A 20504-nucleotide genomic window follows, 5' to 3' on the forward strand; every position below is an offset into this window, starting at 1 on the left:
AGTGTAAACACCACCTGAGAGTGCTTAACCCAAGCAGCTCAATGTAGTGAGCAGTTTGATTCAACAACAGGCCCTATTAATCTCCTCAGCACCTTGGGGCTTTGCTCTGTTTATATGCTGCATCTGTAGAATACTTTATTAATTCTTTTTCCTCTCCTGGTGGAAGATAAAAGATCTGGCAGGAAGAGAGATTAAACTGGAAACTAATATAAACGAAGCCTATTCATCTCCTGGGCACTCTGATTCAGAGAGGAGGGCGGTTCAGGGAGCATTTGCTCACTCCTGGAGCACTGGATACACTGAGTCTGCAGAGTATCTTTAAAATTTAAATGTCAAGTCTTCTCTTTTTTTTTAAATCAATAAACAAAACACTCCAAAAAAATGGATCTCCCTCTTTAGATACACACAACCAACCCCAGGATTGTGCAGAAGCTCTTTTCACCGTGGCAAAGAGCAATTCTGACAAGGGAAACATGCCATAAAATTTTTAACGGCGCCTCTCCTGTCCTCCAGGGATGGCTGTCACTCACCTGTCCCAGGAAGCCTGGACAAGCTCCATGGTGACAAAAGACTTGCCAGGTCAAACTATTAAAAAGGTCTCTGTTAGACTGAACAGACTCTGCTAATCCTTCATTTAACTTAAGCTGCCCAGAACATACTCTGGGCTCTGCTGCTCTTCCCCTGTAATTGCTGCTGTCTGAACAACTTCCATGTTGAGCTGTCTGTCGTCTTACAAATATTGGCCATTCTGAATTAACTCTGATTGCCTCTCCAGCTTAATTTATTGCAAATGAAGAATCTCGCAGGCTGTTCTCTGGTTTACAATGTCATTTTGGGGTTTTAGAAATGACATTTTATTTTCTGTCATGAATTTTTGGATGCGCTTGTGATGCATTCAATAACTCTGGCTATGTGCCAAGAGGCACGTCTTCTCTATTTCCCTGTCTACCCTACAGTTCATGCATTAATTGCAATTTCCCCAAATTCATTTCTAATTTGATATTACCAATCAGATCTACTGCAGAAAGCTGATTTTTGCAGGTCTGGAACACATTTCCATCTCTTTCCTTCTCCAGGGGGTTTTGCATAGATGGCAGCATAGGAATTTGCTGTACTGCTGGAATACACTGAATTCATCTTTCAAACCTTTGTAGCGATATGATATTGCAAAAAATCCAAATGAAAGCTAAATGGTTCACCCTTTGTTTGGTAGGACCTATACAATGTCTAGCAGTGGCCTGAAAAAAAGTATCTTTTAAAATTATCTTATATAGATCTGAATCACAGTCATAGTGACAATGCAGTTTTACTTTGATTTTTGCAAAGATTTATCAATGAGTTCAATATTTTCCACCTGAATATTCCTACTGAATTAAGGATGACAATTCATAGGTTTTAGTTAAGCATGTAGAGATGCTTTCCACTGGAGCATTTATTATCTCCTCATTGGCACAACATGATGATTCTGAGTTATATCATCACCTCACACAGCACAGATATCCCAGAATACAATAAAACAAAAATGGGCTTTTATCTTAATTGTTCTCAGCAGAATTCTACAAGTCTTAATTCATTTCTTCAGTTAAAAGACTATTCAGAATATTTTTTTGATAAATTCCTCCAGTCGAAACCTCTTTGGAATAAAATAAGCATATCCCCTCCTAACTCCATGAAGACACTTCATCGGAATTCTGAGGTAAATTGCAATGGGGCTAAACAGGTCATGAAACATCCAAAATTATATTAGTGCAAATGACAGCAATGCATGGTACTATTTATTTGAAAATCCTATTTCAAATCAAGGTTCACATTCTTGGCTCTGTGTGGGCAGGAATACTTAATGACTGTGTTTCCTTGGAACTGTGTTTTTCAAATTAGATTATAAATTTGCCCCCAAATGTTTAAGGCCATATGTCTCAAGTCACCCACAGACACAGTCTACTGTGAATACTCATATTTTGAGAATTATTGCATTGTGCCAAATACATTAATTTTAAAAATTAGGTGGCTAGAATCGTTCATATTCCCAGCAATTTATGTGCACGATCTGCCACTGTTTTCTTCCCTCTAATTAAAATGAGGGTTTTGTATCTCTTTACTGAATTGATATTAATGAAAAGGAGTTCTAATCCATGCCAGGTGGAGTGACACGCCTCCCTCTAATGCAGCTGGTAATTAAACCCCTGAAATTTATACTTGTTATTTTGAATCCTCTTCAGCTATTTCTCTGCAGCAGACACTGTTATGTATTCATTGATGGTAAGTGCTTCAAAACCTACCATGGGTACTAAAGCTGTGAGAAAGTTATCCAAAACAAAACAGCTAAAAAAAGCAACAAAACAAGGCTACTTTTCAGCACCTGTAACCAAAACACTCAAACTCCAAACATTCAAACTCCATAGAACTAAGAACAAAATCTGCAAAGCGTTGCTGACTGGAAAATAAACCATAATTCTGGTGTCCCTCCTTCACATTTGAAAGTGAAGGGGGACTGGGATGGGAGGCACATTGCTCTGCTGTGGCAGTGACAGAGCTCGTGGAGGGTGTTCCCTGTCCCCCTGACAGTCAGTCCTTCTGCAGCACAAACCCCAAACAGAAATTGTCTTTGAAAAGCAAAGAGAGTTTCTGCAGAGTCATATCAGGCCAAGCTCTACCTACACAACATCAAATGCCACCTTTGTTCACAAACAGTGCTTGGGATGGCTGGGAACAAAGGGAAGGTGATGGTTTCCAGAGGAGCAGGAGGTCTGGAGAACCTAAATATTAACCACACACTGCTGAGATCAAAATAACCCTGAAAAACAATCACTTCAGGAAAATAGAAAGCAAAACAAGCCAGCGTCAGTGTGCAGACGTTTCAGTCAGTGTTCCAAACCAAAGCCACTGCTGACATTGCTGTACTGCTCTGTGTATATGGAACAAGAGGGCACAGCAACAGTGGAATATCCAAGGGCTCAGATTCTTCCCTGTTCTACTTCTGTGGGCAATCATTTACACATTGCACATATAAGCAAAGTAAAGAAAGATAAAAATTTAAAGGACAGCAAGACCTGGGATATATCTGGGAGTTAAGATGCTCAGGTCACAACAAAGCTGGCCTGTTTGCAGCTTTGAGATGTGGCAGGACACAGACCTGTGCTTTGGGACAATGAGACTCTCTCAGTGGCAGACTGCAATGACAGCAGCCAAAATTATTTGATCTATCACAGAGTGAGCAGTGGTTCACAGGACCCTGTGGTGTTCTCAGGGACTGTGTGCATGCTTTCCAGAGAACTACTGTTGATTTTGGCTGAGCCTTTGACAAATTTCAGTAAATTAATTCTAAAATGATGGCACATCTACCCCATTCCTGTACAACTGCAAAGCATCCTTGGTAGAAAGGACTTGAAGACCTTCCAAACTCCTCCATGACAAAATAAAGATGATGGAATGAGATGGTCTTCAAGGCCCCTTCCAACTGAAACAATTCCATAATTCTCCTGGCATTGAAAGAGCTGCCTTTTCTTTTAGGGACTTGTCCCAGTCCATGCAGCCCACTGCAGGATCCAAGTGCACATGTTCTGCCACCTCTGTGCTGTCTCTGTGTAAATACAGCTCTAGGACCTTTCCATCATGTTCCCAGAGTGGGACTTCACTAACTTGTCATCAACAAAGCCACTGGGAAACAAGGAGCAGAAGGGAAACATCCTTGGGCAAAAGATTAGAGAGGGAAAAGAAGAAGAAAAACAGCCAATTACTGGCCTGTAGCTATGGGAGGGAAAGAGAGAAGAGTGAAAATAAAAAGGAAGGTGGTGATAAAAAGGTAGAGATGAAGTATGAGTGCAGGATTGTGGATTTTCTTACTCATTTGTCACAAAAAGATCCAAAGTCTTTGATTGAAAAGAACCATTTTAAGGGCAGCAGTCCTGGGCACGACTTTGGATTTCTGCTAGGATTAGAAACCTGCACTTAGCTTAACAGTTGTCAAGATCATTGGTTCTGGGACCTCCACATCTGAGAAGTTATGCACTCCAGCCTGCAAAGCAAAAGGCTGGTATGTGATCTGAAGCTCAAGTTTCCTCCTCAAGCTCTCAGTGTGGCAAAACAAACTGCTGCTCTCCAGATAATCAGAAATCAGAACTGTTTCACATTCAGTTATGCAGTGACTAATTTCAACATGTCACAAAAAGTGATGCTCTTAATTTTTTCATCAAGAATCAATTGTTCAGCTTGGATTTCCAGCTCCTAGGGTGATAGAGATTAGAAAGTATCGCCAAGGTGACCGATTTCCATATACCCTCATCTTTCCATCAACTCCTAAAGAGGCATTAGCAATGTCCCTGAATAACCTTGCAGACTGAGAGCCTGGTGTACAGCATGATAAAACTGGCAAGTGGCAATTCCCAGTGCCCAGGTTTGTAATGCAGGAAGTCAGATATTTGGATTGCACTCAAGCATCCTCAACCACCTACCTAAAGGAAGGGTGTAAAATGATAATTTACAGAAAGCAGAGAAAACATATGAGCCCACAGAGAGGTAAGACAGCAGTTCCTCTTGACATTGAGGATTGTTCTTTTGACAGATCATCAGTTCCTTAAATTGTCCCCTTCTCTGCATGTTTTAGGTGAAACTGGGGCTCTGAATGCACCGAGAAATCCATGAAACTGGAGAGGAAGCCACAGGAAGGAACAAACTGACTCCTGCTGTACTGAGGAATGAGCTGTTGTGCCTCAAGTCTGTCTGGCAACACCAGAGGTGGAACTAAGTCCTGTAAATCAATCCCTCCATCTCAGCCTTCTTTGTCACTCAGCTCTTTCAGCGGGCAAACACCTGAGTGTAAAACTCCTCTGTGCAAACTGCACTTTGTCAGCAGCTCTGGGGAGAGGGAATGGTTAAGAACACCATGGGGCTGAGAAGTATTTGACTTACTGTTCTCAGAGAGCTCCACCACGTAGTAGAGCACGGGGCTGTTGCCGTCGAAGGGGCGCACCCAGGAGAGCACCACGCTGCGGCTGTAGGAGGAGTTCAGCGTGGCCACCAGGTTCTGAGGGGAGTGAGGCAGCTCTCTGCAGAGGAAAAGGGTGAGAGAGGGGGGAAAAAAATAAACCAGCATAGAAAAATTAATCTATATTTCATTCAGCTCCAGTCTTACAGGCAGTTAAAGGCAGGCGACATCAGCCCCGTGTGATGATGGATATAAAACCACCGGCAGCTATTGTACAATTACATAAGTGAAAGACGTCTCAGAATTCTTCACAATTTTATCCTGTTTGGGGGGAAATAAAAATTATGCTGAAAGTCCCAAGGCTGATGGATAGAACAGCTAATGGACATGTCGCTAAATGTGGCAAAAAACCAATTTTCATCCTGTTTTTGACTGAGCAAGTTGGTCAATAAATTTCCTCTCTCACTTTTTCTCCCGTCTTACAATGATGTCCTACAATGTGACAGCAGTGATATGTATAAACAGTAAAACACATGGGAGATATGATTTAACATGGAATTTTTCATACTCAAGGAAGCAGAAGACATTGACACTATCCACACAGAGCGACTAATCAAAATTACCATATGTATTCTTAGGCTACAGAACAGCTTGATTTACTCATGGATTCAGGCTTATCCTGTCATGGGTAGAATCCTTCCTCCCTATAATAAGGATTTTTTTGGAAGCACCCAACCAGAAAATGTAGTGAAAATGCCTGCAGAAACCCCATGGAAATACAACATAAAACATTTCAAAAACAAAAATAAAACAGCAGCTCAATTAAAATGTGTAATTTCTACACATAAAGGAAATTTGTGGAAAAACATTTCATTTGTACTCATTGGCTGAAAGTGGGAGCTGCATGGTGAAGTGAGAACACTAAATTCTACTGCAACACTTAAATGCTGATGTGTTTTAAGAGATAAAAGGGCTTTAGCATTATACTTAAGCATGATTTTTGCTCTTTATCATCCTGATTCCTAAGGAGAACAAGGATTTTGGAGTGAAGGAAAAGCAGGGAGGGACATTTTTTACCCATTCAATCTGCCTTCCTCCTCAGGAAGGCTGAGAGTGACCCTTCCACAGCTCAGGCCAGAGCAGAAAGCCACGAGGGCACTCACATGCTCAAATTAAAAATGCAGCAATTCCTGCTTGTGATGTATTTTGCCACTGAAGGCTCAGAGTTATTTAAAAACCGCAACTCCTCAGCCACTCACCAAAATAAATACAGGCTCTGGCTCCAAGCCAGAACAATAAATATGTCCTGGATTTCTGTTTCTACTGAAGATTGAGGAACATATGGAGAGTCAGACAATAGTTTTATTATTTTTCTGTTAAGCCGCGAATGCTTTTGTTTATGCGTTTCTGATGGATACACACTGTGGAGTTAGCACCAAAAAAAAAAATTGCTGGAAGAGCCAAAGAGTGGCAAGAAAAACACACAGCTAATGAGGCACCAGAAGCAGAAGGCACTTCCCTGCCCACCTCTCTCCAGGCAAGAGGGGTTGATATTTCCTAAGGCTAAACCTGAGACTCAAAGCCTTGTCTCATCTCATTTGACTTTAAACGCAGAACCAAATTAGCAGCACGGTGACCCCAGGCTCTTTTTGTAGTAAACATGGAATGACACCTCAGGGTGTGATTCAGATCTCAACTTCATTAAATTGTTTGCTTGAGATGCCTTGATGGTGAGGAGTTTAAGCTGGCTGTTCTCACCCCTTTCTGGGCGTGCACTGACAGCTCAGACATGGCCACTGTGGGGCTAAAACAAACATCAGGCACAGCAAGGATCACGTGTGGGCCCAAAGGGAGTAAATTTTGAACAGAGCACTGTGAAATTTTGGATAAACACGTTTAGGAAAGAGGGGGGACCTGGAAACAAAGCAGGAGGGCAGCTGACCTGGGAGACAGAGTGTGGCTGTCACTGGGAAGCGTGGGGGTGTAAGATATGGCCATTTACCCAGGGACTACAGGAGTGTGCTGCTTAATTTTGAATGAAACATTAAATTATAATAAACATTAAACCTCCACCACAATTTATCATTATGTCCTAGGCAAGCTGGTTGGAAAAGTTTTTGTGATTAAGCTGGCAAAGGTAATTACTGAAGGGAAGAGTGAAACGTCTTGTTGCTACATGGCTCGCACAAGTCCCAGTCCCCACGTCATTTATCACCAGTCCCTGTGGGGAAAAGCTCAGAGAGGGGCTGTGGCTCCAGCTCCTCCTGGAAGATGACGGCCACAGAAGCAGCAGTGTGGGAGGAATGGCTGAGGGGGAGCTCACAGCAGGTTTTTCCCATGTGTCTGATTTTCTGGGCAGCCAATGAGCACTCCTTGTATATATTATGGGTATTTTCAAGGTGTGCAATTGCTACTCGTGATGTCCCATACATTAGAAGGGCTCAATTAACAGCTCACTTGAAGACAGCGACTACACAATTAAGAAACACTTAAAACTTGGTCTCTTCTTCCAAGGGAACAAGACTCAGAAGACTTGAAAAATAGTTTTCCTGTTTTTCCGTGTTTTCCCCATTTTTAAATGCACAGACTGGGTTAAAACCTGAGGTTTTGTTTGCTTAGGATTTGGGTTTAGTAGCTTTTTCTCTCAGATTGACAAGGACAATCAGCAGCAGCACAAGGGAAATGGGCACTTTCTGTTCAGACAGAGATTGAGTAGCGTGAGCTGCTGCCTCCATCCAGGACACCCCATCCACAAATATCACAAATATTGGGTTTGTCTTTACCCAAACGTGTCCACGCTGAGCAGCAACAGATGGTGCTCACAGATTTAAACCCCTCAAGGCAGACAGAACAAGTGCCTAAGAAACACACCTGGACAGAAATGAATATTTAAAGCTACAGACATTTCAGCACAGGAGTGTACCTCTCTCATTGCAGTATGCAAAAGCAGAGATTAAAAAGTAGTAATTTCTACTTGAGCATGCACTTACACTTTGTCTCCTTCTCATTTGCTACCACATACCCTGTGGAAGGGATGATAAATGAGACCTGTACCACCATCATGAATATTCATGTACCCCAAAGAGATCATTGCTTCTATTTTTCCTTTAAGAGGATTACTTTTCCTTGCTTCCAACACTCAAGAAATGATTGCAGAGCATTCTAATTTCAACCCTTTCTCAGGGTGAGGAGGACCTCAGACTAGAACTGGTCAGCACCAAGAAAGTGGATGAGGTTTTGAGCAATAACACCCAGAGCACTGAACAGACCCTGACCAGACATGCAAAGTGTAATTCCATCATTATCTTTCTTTTGTTCACTGCAGCCCCAACAGGAAATATATGGAAGTTTTTCAGTACAGAATATCTTAAAACCTCATTTTTCTAATGCTGAAGAGTTGCATGGAGGCAAGTTTCCTTATATTATGTGATAGCAAAATATGTGCATGGACACTTTAAAATCTGTAATTGATAGATAACCCCAGGGTTAATGGCATTGCCACCAAGGTGACCTGAGGGAACTCTGACAAAGCAATTAAAGTAGTGCATTTGCAAGAAAAGAACATGAAGTCATTGTGACAATCTGGGAGAGAAATATTAGCCAGTTGCAGATGATACATGCTCAAAACAGAAACCCTAATGTTTTGAGTCAGCTCATCACTGCCAGAGGGCAGCTGAAAAATTCACTCAGCAAACACATAGAGTGTTTTATAAAATTAGCTAAAAGCAGACTATTTGCTAAGAAAAATAAACCAGACACGGTTTGGAGAGACTTCTGAGAAAAATGGTCCAACAGCAGGTAATTAGAGAGACTGTGACTGAAGAGGGGATTACTAAAAAGGCACAGGAGATTAAACAAGTTTTCTTGTCAGTTTCTGAAAAGCCCGGCTCCAATTTTCTAATGGACTCCCTCAGTCAGGTCCAGCAGGCAGGGGCTGCTCAGGAGCAGGTGGTTCATCTGCCAGGGCTGATAACAGCGCTGGGCTGAGGCAGGGAGGGAATGCAGCATGCAGCCCTGATGGCTCTGCTCCTAAAAGTTTATCATGGTTTAAATTAACAAACGTGGCAACTGTTGCTCAGGACTTTGCAGTTTCTCTTGCAAAAGAATCCTCTCCAATTCCTGCAAGGCAGCCCTGAGTTTTGAGGCTCTCTGTCTCTCACAGGTCTGTAACACGGGGAATTTTTGGAATTAAAGGGTTGCTGAGTTCCAGAGTGCACAGATTTATTTCCCATTTCAATCTGTTCAGATCTGGAGATGACTTGGGAAAGAGGTTTGAATTTTATGCTTTCTTTTTGCTGAAAACACCTACATTCCTGCTATACCTTCAATGACAGACACAATGGCATTTATTTCCAAATGCATTTCTGGGAGATATTTCTCCTTTGAGTACCAAGTGCACTCAGACTCAGCAGTGAACCTTGAGTCTTGGATGACATCTCAATAGAGAGCTTGGAAAAATAAATAGAAGCCTTCTTTCCAGCGAGGAAGGAATAATATATTTTCAGGTTTGACATTCCTTCTGCTTTCTCTCCCTGGAGAAAGGAGAAGAGATGGGCAATTGGAACCAAGGGATGTGGGATCTGTATCAAGTTACATTTGTAATTGGACATCCTTTTTATCACTTACCCTGCATTTGTCACACCGATTTTAATTTCAGCAATAATTTTTTTATAGGATGTATTGGGAAGAAATTGGAAGAAGTGGCAATTATAAATAGTCCAGTAAAAAGGGTATCCAAATTCATGGATAGATGGCTGACAAAGGCAATACTCTGCATTCCTGGCAACCCACTGAGGTTTATTATAAGTGGTTAGCTCCCCTCTCCTGCTTTTGAAGAAGACAGAACAATAATAGCTTTTTCTCTGATGAAAGGGAACTGAAAGGAGATGAACTTGCTGCCAGGAATAAATTGCCTATTTTTGTATTACATTGTCCTTCCCATATATTTTGCATAGAAAAAGAGCCTAAAAGATTTTACTATATGTTGTGACATAACAGAGGCTTGTAGAGGGCTTTGATTTTCCAACAATGCAGCATTACCATACTTTGCAGTCACATTCATACAACAAAGAGATCCTCTAGCTCGGGCTGCAGACAGGCTGATATTGAGCAGTGGGTATCATCAGGCACAGAGAGTGGTAATTCTGCATATTTTATACATCCTGAGAATCCTCAGGATACTTTGAGCTGGAATCAGCACAGTTTCCCATCAGGTGAGTGATACATGGTGATAACTCAGCTTTTGCAGCTTTAGGAACAAGCCTTTTTTCCTCTGTATGTATTTCAGGCTAGTGTTTACAGGACTATAAAGTAAGCTAAATGAAGCTGGGATGTTTCATAACATGCAATTACTTTCAGGATCAAACTCTGTGACTTGCAGGGATGCAAGAGAAGCGGGGGGCTCATCATCAAATGTTTCTGATATGCAGTCGAGAAATTCTACCAGGAGAAAAACAAAGTCAGTGTAAAATTAAAATCTATCTCTTGCAGAATAGAAACATCACTCGCAAATGTTTTACCTCATGCAAATCAAATCAAGTGATGTACATGGAGAATAAACACATTTAGAGAGAAGACAAATGAATGAATCTAGAGTATCTTGACTAGCGATTAGTTTCTGTGCCCAAGTACCATCAGTGCAAAATTGATGAGCAAGGTAACCTTTGGCTGCACTTTAGCAAGTTCTTCATTAGTTTTCTGGCTTTCCTTTGCAAATATTTTATTTCTTCTTTCATACTGAGGAAGATGATCCATCCTGTCTGCAGCACCAATGTCTCTGTGCCGTGCTATCCATGCAGGTTCTTCCAGCAAGGAACACAACCTTTGTCCCTGACCCAGCCTGACTTCCAGCAAGGGCAGGCAAAGGAAGAGAGAGTTTTCTTTCCTTCTTTTCAGAGATTTGGAAACTGGAACACTCAGAGATTAAATAATTGAATCAGTTTGAACAGAAATCAGTAAAAACTTATCTGTGCCTTTGGTAATTCCTCTTGATGGGCATAGAGGCGAAGGAGGAACATGCTGCTTCCTGGGGTGGAAAAAGTGGGGAGAGATTTGGAGTTGTCAGGCAAGGCTGTGTGGGACACAGTTATCCATTGGTGGCTGCCCCAGTTTGTAAGTGGTTGAGAGGCCTCCTTTGAACATTTGTCTGCCATTAGTGCTGCTCAAGGCACTGAAGTGTAAGTGCTCATCGATGGGAATGTGCATGCCCTGTTTGGTAATGCTCTGCAAGAGGGAATTATCCAGGAGAACAGGGAATGTTATAGATCTGTCATTCCTATACAAGCTGGAATTTAATTTAAGCTTTACTTCAGACATTTCCTTTCCACATATTTTCTTCTTCATTTCACTCCTGTTGTATCGCGTATCTCTCTTCCTTGCAGATCTGTGCTGCTGAGCCAAACGATAATGATGAAAGCTGCAAGGAAATGCAATGTTTTCTGGCAGTATTGCACTACCTGCAGCCCTGCTTTGAAATGAAATGTCACAATTCAAGGTATTATTGAGTGACTTATCAGTTACTTGACTCCTCTGAAAGAGTGGGTCCGAGAGATTCCTTTAATTCCTCCAGGAAAAACAGGAGATGGGCAATCAGCAACAGAACATCAAAGGAAGTAGAGAGGCAGGATTAAGAGGCACTCCCAGTGCATGGAGAGCCAGCCAGCACAGCTGGAACAGCTGGGGTGCCCCAGCAGGGCACACAGGATGAGCCTCTCCCAGCCAACTTCTAGCCCAGATTTTATGGACCATAAAAGAAGCTCCTCACTGGGGAACTGCAAGTAAATCCAATTCCCTGTGCTGTACTGAGCAGCTTTTGCTATTCAGCATTAGGAATCTGTCCTGCTACTGAAGTGTTTAGCACATATTTATAGCTTTGTTTCAAAGTCCAAGCTGTAACATTCTTTTCAGTCTTCACTCTGCCCTCCATTCAAAAACCACCTCAGAGAAGAGCAAGCGTGGTTATGTAGCTGCAATATATTCTGAATTGTCTCCTGCTCTTGGATTCCAACCAGCAGCAAAATGCACTCTGGGAGGAGAGCTGAGGAGTGCTTAATTAGAAAAAGAATGTATGACCGCTCTCGGAAAATGGGCATCTGATGGAGCCTTGGCACTGTCAGAATGATGCTGTATCAAAGAGCCCTCTGCACAGCAAATCTCAGAGGTGAACTCATTACACTGCCAACCACACAATTGCCATCTTCTCAGAGACATCAGGCATGACCAGCAGAAACAGATGCAATTTTAGTTGAATTAAAGCGTGCTTACTACTCGAGCAAATAAATAAATAAATAACTCTACATAAAACATTACCTTCTTTTTTTTCTTTCATTTGATCTGCTCCACACATGTACCAAACCCACAGCTGTTGCTTTTAGTGATAAAAATAAAATGGAAGTGCACTTCACCCCAGTGAAATGACAGAAATAGAAAATATGGAACCATGTAATGACATTTTTATAATCCTTTTCCAGAGCAGAATGGCACTTTAAACTTTTTTTTTGTTTTCATTTTTAAAGATCCATAGGAATAAAGAAAGTAATACATAAAACTATTTTTTTTCCTGAAAAATGATGTATAAAGAGAATGCAAGAGTAAGCAATGCCCATCCAGGGAGCAGCTATTCTGATAAATGTTTAACAGAGAAAAAATACTAAAAGGAAGAAAACATTTTCTTGTTTTCAAACTTTGGCATCACAGCACAGCACTTGGGCTTTAAGGGAAAGCCCTACAGCATGGGGTAATAGAAGGATCCAGGTTTAAAGGAACTTTAGGAGGTCTCTAGTCCAAACTCCTGCTCAATGCAGGCTCAGCCCTGAGATCAGAGCATTTCAAAGCAATTTCATTAGCAATGAACCAGCCTTAATTTCCCTTAAAAAAAAAAACCCCACACCAAAAAATCAGAGCTGTTACCTCTCCACAACATCTGGAATGAAATGTTAGAAAAATACCTGAGGGTGTCTGAAAGGCAGTGTAGGGAATATTTAAGCTGGAGCACTCACATCACTTCCAGCCGCGCTGTCCTGGAGTCGTTCCCTCCGGAAGAAATGACCTCACAGGTGTAATCCCCGATGTCACCCGACCACGTCTGGCTGATCAGGAGGGTCCCATCCTTCTCTACAGTGATCCTGGAACTGCTGGATGGGTTTATTACAGCACTGTCCTTCTTCCAAAGGTACCTGAGTGTTGCAGTGCTTCAGTTATTGATCACTCGTAAGAACACCAGAATAGATTTATTTTAACTTTGCTGGAAGGGATCTGCTCCTGTCATCACGTGTTAAAAATGACAGACCCCTGCAGCTACTTTCAAGAGCAGTGCCTTTTACAAATTTAAGTTTTAGGTCAAGCGATCAGAATGAAAAATGTAATTCCATCTGAGATATTATGTATTTTACAAGGAAAAGATGGAGTACTCATACACATCCAAGTTCTTAAGTTCACCCCCACCAGAACATTAACTCTGCAGTTAATGGTGGGTACTGGCCAGCTCAGTAACATTGGACTGCCAGCATCAGAAACGTGTTGAAGGTTTGCTAGAGCTCACATATCAAAAACACCCCTCCCAACATGTCACAGAGGTGTGGAGAGCCCACAGACTCAATTTCCCCTAACTGAAATTTTTATACCCATATTTCTCTTTCCAAAGTTCTTTCTGCAGCTCACCCTTCAAGCACTCTCCAAGCTCTTCCTTGGATTTTATTTCGTTTATGTTGCTTTCAGACTACATTAATTTTTATGGCAAATTTATTTTCAAGTTTTGAGTTTTGTCTAAATGCTCTAATTCAAATTTTAATAGTCCAGACAAATTCTGGTTTCCTTTACATGGTTAGAACAGACTATAAGCCCAAGTTATTGAGTTGTTTCCACTAACATGGGCATCTTTGGTGTGGCTTTTATGCACCCCAGAGTAAACAGTTCTGAAATCCTATTCCTTCTCTTTGGCTTTTACTCTCATTAAGTATCAGCCTCTGACAAGTTGGTTTTATTGATAGTGTATTAACCTTGACAGTAAAATCATGGAAGGCTATATTGAAGTCATGAAGTGGAACATAGCTCATTGTAAATAATACATAAGGCTGAAATGGAAGATGGGATTTATATGATTAATGATACAGTGTACAACCTTATAATGCAGTAATCAGGGGTTTGGTGTGAAAATCTGGGGTCCAGAAACTTTTCACCTCGTGCTATCCATACAGCTTATACAATTAAACTGGGATAAACCACACAAATGAGAAGTGCCACCACCAACCTGATTGAAATTCTGGGGTCGTGCGTGGCCTCGCAGCGCAGGGTGGCTGTGGTTCCTTTGATCACAGTGCTGTCCTCGGGAGGGCGGACAATGGAAGTGCGATCTGAAAGGAGCACAGCTCAGGTGAAATTAGAGCCTTTTTCCTCGGCTATTCACTCCGAGAGCAGCCACCGAGCCTTTGTCATTCAAAGCAAGAGGGAAACTGCTCCTCAAGCCTCTGCTGTGAAGGTTCCCCTCCCTCTACAGACATTGTGACACAGGTGACACGCTGGGGGATGCTGAGAGGCACGGCAGCACAGGGCATGAGTTCAGCCCGGTGGAGAAGAATGGAAAAACTCTCCAAACTCTCCCTTGGCTTGTGCAAGTGTCTGTGGCAACTCCCTAAAGTCTAAACGAGTGTGTGGCAGCAAACACTGAGTCAGGAAATGAGCCACGCTCAAAAATCAAAAGAAGACCAAGGAAAATCTGCACAAAGGAAAACGCACTTGAAAAGTACCGAGAAAGAGGTAAACTTAAACCTACAACCTCATCAATTCCAGGGCAGTGGAGGAGCTCCTGGAAGAAAAATCTTCCGTATCAGAAAGATGTTGTTTACTCAAATGTTCCAGAACATCCTTACTCAAGCCCCTCCTAGAGGCTCAGAACACAATAATTGCTGTAACTACAGCAACCAGATCCGGTGTGAAAGATCCCCATTATGTGTCACACACAGGAGCAGCAGCAGAGAGCATTAGCTGAGGCAGGGAGACAACCAGGACGAGCTTGGATGATATGTGGATAATGTTAATAAGTCCCAAATCCCTACAGAGATAATCAGCATCTACTGAGATATCTCATACATGCACAAGGAGGGACCATCAGCAAGATCAAAAGCTGACTCTAAATAGCATGGAATTTTTAGCATTACTCCTGATGCACATATGTAAGACTTCTGGTTTTATAATGGTGCTGTTGCTACACAAACATTAGGTTATATTCCTTTTCTTCCCCTCATGCAGTGCAATGAACAGGAACTATCTCTAATACCCGTAAGAACCACAGCATTGAGAATTAATAGGAAGGATCTCCTTTATTTGGTCCATACACCTGGATATCATCCAGTTTAGACATCCTGAAATTTCTACCAACTTGATATTGTTGATAAGACAAACATGATGGCCACATGACACAAATGCATTACAGTTACTGCCAGGAATGTTTTCAGGTATTCCCAATTTCAAAAGGAAAAATGTGGTAGATTTAGCTTGCAGAGTTTGGGGATTAATAAATGCCAAATATGCACCACACATCAGCAGCACAATCAGTACTTCAAGTGCTAGAGAGGAGAGAAGCCACAACATTTCTTTATTAATCCTCATCATCTTCATTATTTTCAGTTGCTCTTAGTCCCTGCTCAGGGATCATTATTTTGTACCTTGAGTAGTGAAAACCATGTTACACTTCAATTGAACTCACTTAGGAGTTACACAGGTGAACCTCTTGGATCACACTCACTTCCTCAACAGAAGAAATATAAAAATATAGAGATCAAGGGGAAAAGGTGAATGACAAAACCATTTCATAGGATGCCCTGTCCCACACCAGTCTGTAGCGTAAGGGATTAGCTGAAATCTGCTGCACTTTGATTTGGCTTCCAACAGAACCCAGAGCCACAGAAAATACAAAAGTGTGAGGAAAGTCCTATCTGTTGTGACTGTGGCCACTGCCTCAGTACCAGCACGGACTGGTCTGTGCTACCTGCAGACTCCTGGAGGCAGAAACCACCTGAAACCAGCCAAATCTGCAAGTTAAAAAGCTCAGACTTGCAATGTGAGACACCAAAGCAAAACCTGACTAAAACTGTAATTGTGATTGAAGCTCTATTTAAATACACTTCCTTTCAGAAAATAGAGATTTATATGAATAATTCTCCAAACAAAAAGGGTATTTGTGATAGGCTTCCTAAAATAGACACATTATTCCTATTAAATCATACAAGTAACGCTATTAACGAGAAAAGCATAATTACTAATGAAAATTTCCTGAGCCTACAACAAAAACTGATTAATACTTGATTAAAGTTAGACTTTAAACAAAGCATTATCCTTACTCCACACTGTCAGCATCACAAAAGCATTCAGAGCTCCTTCAGAGTTGGCTGCACAGCAAGTGTAATTGCCAGCATCCTGCAGGAACACGGGCGTTATCTGGAGCCCTCCAGACTCGAGGAGAACGAAGCGAGGAATCTGCACGAGCCACTGGCTAAGATCTGCTCTCCTGAAACACATGGGGAGCAGCATGGTTAGTGTCAGGCAGGATCAGGGAGCAGGGACTACAATTCCAGCTCTCCCAAAATGTTACATCCTGCCCAGGCCAGCGGCTCATGATGAACCTGCTGCTCACGGGGCCAGGCGAAGGGGGAAAGAGGCACTGAATGGATCTACAGGAACTCAGTAGCAGGAATGGACAAGAAAATGTGGATTACAGCTTTTCTACACATTAATAACTGGCTACCTTTCTTCCAGGAGATGGCAGGTCGTGGAGCCCCTGAAACTTCACAGGTCAGTACTGCAGTCATCCCCTCGGTGACTGTGGTGTCCTCTGGGGGCTGGATAAAGGCTGGCTTGATGTCTAGAATAAAAAATTCCAACAAACTCAATGCCTCACCTCTCAGAAAGATCCTTTAACTGTTACCGTGGATTACTTTACATCCACTTTTATAGAGCTGATCATGGAGAAGGACATGACAATAAGACATGAAAACCTTTCAGCAGTGACTGTAACCTTTTCTTATTCATCTCCCAGGAATTGCCTAATCCTGTTTATTACCTACACAGAAAATAAAAATCTATCAGTGCTTGTACCTCTACAAGTAAGATAGGTTAAAGAAAAAGGAAGATAAAGCTCAAAATGAGTGTTTGGGGGGAACTTGAGAAATCTAGATAAACAAAACTATTTTCCTTCATCTTCATAACAGAGTTCTTTAAGATGAAAAGCAACTTGAGAGAGGCATTAACTTTGAAACTTAAATGTCAGCCAAAAGAATTTAGAACCTGAGCCTTATCCAAGACATTTTCTAAGTTTCTTTCTCTCTTATTTTCCCCTAGTTGCATTTTATTGCAGTTTTTTCCATGCAGTTTCCTAGATCTATATTGAACTGGGGCTGATTTATTTCCTTAGGCCAGTAGGAATTCTGGTCAGTATGTGCAAAGTGCTCTTGGGCTAAAAATCAGCTTCCTGAAGGGAAGTTTAATATTACAGAAATGATTGCTAATAATCACTATTAAAAGACTACTAGGATTTGTAATTCTTCCATAGAGAAGCATGCACTTCATTAACAAAACCATTTAATCTGACTTTTTGGCCAAAAAAGACATTTAACTTGAACTTTCTTTCTTTTCCCTGACCAAATGCAGTTGCAGACACAGGCAAATAAAATGATAGCATGCACAATCATGAAGCAGTAGCTCAAGTTCAGAATGGAATTACATTAGAGTGGAAATTGGAAGGCAACGAAGGAAAGATAAAAGTATTTCACAATTAATTTTTTTTCTTTTCACTAAGATCTCTTTTTGCCATGTGAAATAGGGGGAGTTCACCTCAAGCCAAGCTCTCCTGATGTCATGGAGAGCTTTTCCAGATGATTCAGCAGATTGTGCTGAGGCCACAGGGGCATTTTGGGCTTCGTTGACAAGAATTCAGAGTTCTGCAGGTTGAACTAAAGCAGCTCTGAGAAACGTGATGGGTGCGGGGTCACCTACAGGGATGACACCTCCTGCACCCCGTGCCAGCACTCCCCACTCACTGGTGACATCCAGGTAGGTGTAGGTCTGGATCTCCCCAGCCTGGTTGCTGGCGAAGCACTGGAAGATGCCGGCGTCCTGCGGCCGCAGCGCGTGGATGCGCAGCCCCCCGCTCAGCAGCACCTTGTACCGGGGGTTCTCCAGCCTGCTGAGGGGCACTGAGTCCTTGTACCACACCAGGGTGGGGATGGGAACACCTGCTCGAGCGAAAAGAAATCGCTGTTAGTCTTTGCAGAGCGTGTTTTAGGTCGTATCCCTGTTTTCCCGTCTTTTTACGCCAATTATTTGTATTTTTTCCAAGCTGCTTTAGATAAGTGGAGGCTGCATCTCACATTATCAATGGTAAGAACACACTGCAGGACATGAGGGAATAAAACCAGCAAATACTAAGGGGGAATGTTGAGAAAACATGTTATCAAATTACTTTCTTCACCCAATCATATTTCATGCTACTACAAAATAAGATTTGGAGCAATTTCATGTTGAAAGCCAGAATCATGCTCCTTAAACAGCAGCAGCGTGGCAATACAGCCAGTCTGTAAGACTGTTCCATCCCAAATAAGATTCCTCTCTGCTTCTGTAGCTAAGATAGCTGAAATACGAAGGAAATGGCAAATTACACATGAAAAATGAAGTGCTCACATGGCTGTACTTGAGTCCCAATTTAGCAGCTTAGTTTGAGCCAATGTACAAACAACATATTGCCAACAATAGGATGGCTTTAAATTATTATTATTTTTATTTTTATCCAGTCTCAAACTTCACCTGCTATTTGAAAAAAGCAGGCATAAAGAGAAATAAAATTCCTAGCCTAGATAAAACTTATAATCCCGTTTATTCCTGTTTTCTTTCATGTGCATGTTCCACAAACCCTGACACAGTTATTTCACACATATTTTTGTTGCTGTCATGTCCCCGTCACCTGGGATGAAGTGGCTGTAAATTTATTATACACAAATAGTGTAGGATTCACTTTTCTTCAAGAGATGTCAGGGCCCTAGAACAGTCTTAGACAGCTGTTCCCATCCCACTGCTCATATCAGACAACATTTTATGTTGACATCCCAGAAATCCCCACTGGATCAAATGCTGGGGATTCTGTGCAGAGATCAGAAGTGAGGCAGGTATTTTATTATATAATTGGATAATCACTGAGTGATTAAGATTGGAAAAGACCTCCAAGATCATCACCTCCCTGGGCACCTCCCTCCAATACCTGACAGCCCTTCCTGTGAATAAATGCTTCCTGATGTCCAGCCTGACCCTCCCCTGGCACAGTTTAACACCATTTCCTCTCATCCTGCCCATTGCTCACTGGACAGCCTGACCCCCATCTTGCTACAGGAGGGGGAATTGTGGAGACCCTGTCAGGAACTGTGCAGAGCCAGAAGGTCCCTTCTGATCCTCCTTTTCTCCAGGCTGGGCCCTCCCAGCTTCCTCAGCCTCTCCTCACAGGATTTACACTCCAGATCCTTCTGTTCCTTCCCCTGGACATGCTCCAGCCCCTCAATGTCCTTCCTGAATAGAGGGCCCAGAAATGGGCACAGCACTTGGGGTGTTTTTGAACACTTTTCACTTAAAACCTCAGACCAACACAATTTCTTGTAATAAGGTAAGAGACCGCAAACTTAAATTCATGGGTGGGTGAAATTTGCCCAAATAGAGAAGAAGTGTCACTGAAGCATGGAGGATGGGATGTCACTGATGAATTGAGCATCTGCAGACAATGAATTTCACTGCAATGCTGGCAGTCACTTGATGTTCCGAGAGCTAAAGTGCCATGGGAAGATCTATATAATCATCATTATCATTTTAAAACTCCCAAAGTTAAATACTACTGTGTTATGCTTCCATTCACATCTTCTCTCAGTGTACTTATTCTCTTTATACAGACAAAACTGTATTAACTCTGGAAGGAATGTACAAACAATGTATGGAAATGACTGAAAAACAACATCCAATTGCTGTTGTTACTTTTATAAACACGTATCATTTACTTCAATCACTTCTGATGCTTTTGTTCTGCTGATAAAATAAAATGTACTCATGATGCAGATAATCATCTCAGGAAGAAACCCACTATGTAGAAGTGCATTGTCTGATAGAGAATAGACGTGATGTAGGAGCTTGCAATAGGCATAATTTAAATTTCATACAACAGCCCATATACAGAATTAGCGTAAATTTCAATGTTCACAATTCTCGGTGAGAGTGTTATTCATCTCTTGAAAATCCTCCTGGGCAAATACAAATTATCACTGAGTAATGAAGAAACAGATGATGCAAAATGGAATAGTTCTCCTGATGCTGAGAAGCTCGGAAATGATTTCAAGTTTAAATAATAGCAACTCCATTTTCCCACACATTAGACTTGATAGGCACCAAGGAAATAATGAAATCCTGCATTCAGAACACTGAAACCTTTAACACTGGTGTCATTCCATAAATCCCATTCTACTAACAGTATTGGCAAACCTTCTAATCCTATAATCACTGTGAGATACACCTTCCTATCACCAACTCAGCTGACAAACTGAATATTACCATCTCT

The 20504-nt window shown here is 41.8% G+C and overlaps 1 protein-coding gene across 1 annotated transcript in view; it reads right to left on the minus strand.

Annotated features, from left to right (window-relative positions):
* SDK1 (sidekick cell adhesion molecule 1) overlaps window positions 1–20504 on the minus strand; it is a 389058-nt gene that overhangs the window by 125699 nt on the left and 242855 nt on the right. Inside the window, exons 9-14 of the mRNA XM_030958488.1 lie at window positions 17956–18150; window positions 16649–16781; window positions 16261–16412; window positions 14172–14274; window positions 12922–13098; window positions 4909–5045 (exon numbers count right to left, since the gene is read on the minus strand). Coding sequence (XP_030814348.1) covers window positions 4909–5045; window positions 12922–13098; window positions 14172–14274; window positions 16261–16412; window positions 16649–16781; window positions 17956–18150 — 897 coding nt within the window. The remainder of the gene's footprint in view (window positions 1–4908; window positions 5046–12921; window positions 13099–14171; window positions 14275–16260; window positions 16413–16648; window positions 16782–17955; window positions 18151–20504) is intronic.

Source organism: Camarhynchus parvulus, chromosome 14 (genome assembly GCF_901933205.1).
Source record: "Camarhynchus parvulus chromosome 14, STF_HiC, whole genome shotgun sequence".
NCBI lineage: Eukaryota > Metazoa > Chordata > Aves > Passeriformes > Thraupidae > Camarhynchus > Camarhynchus parvulus.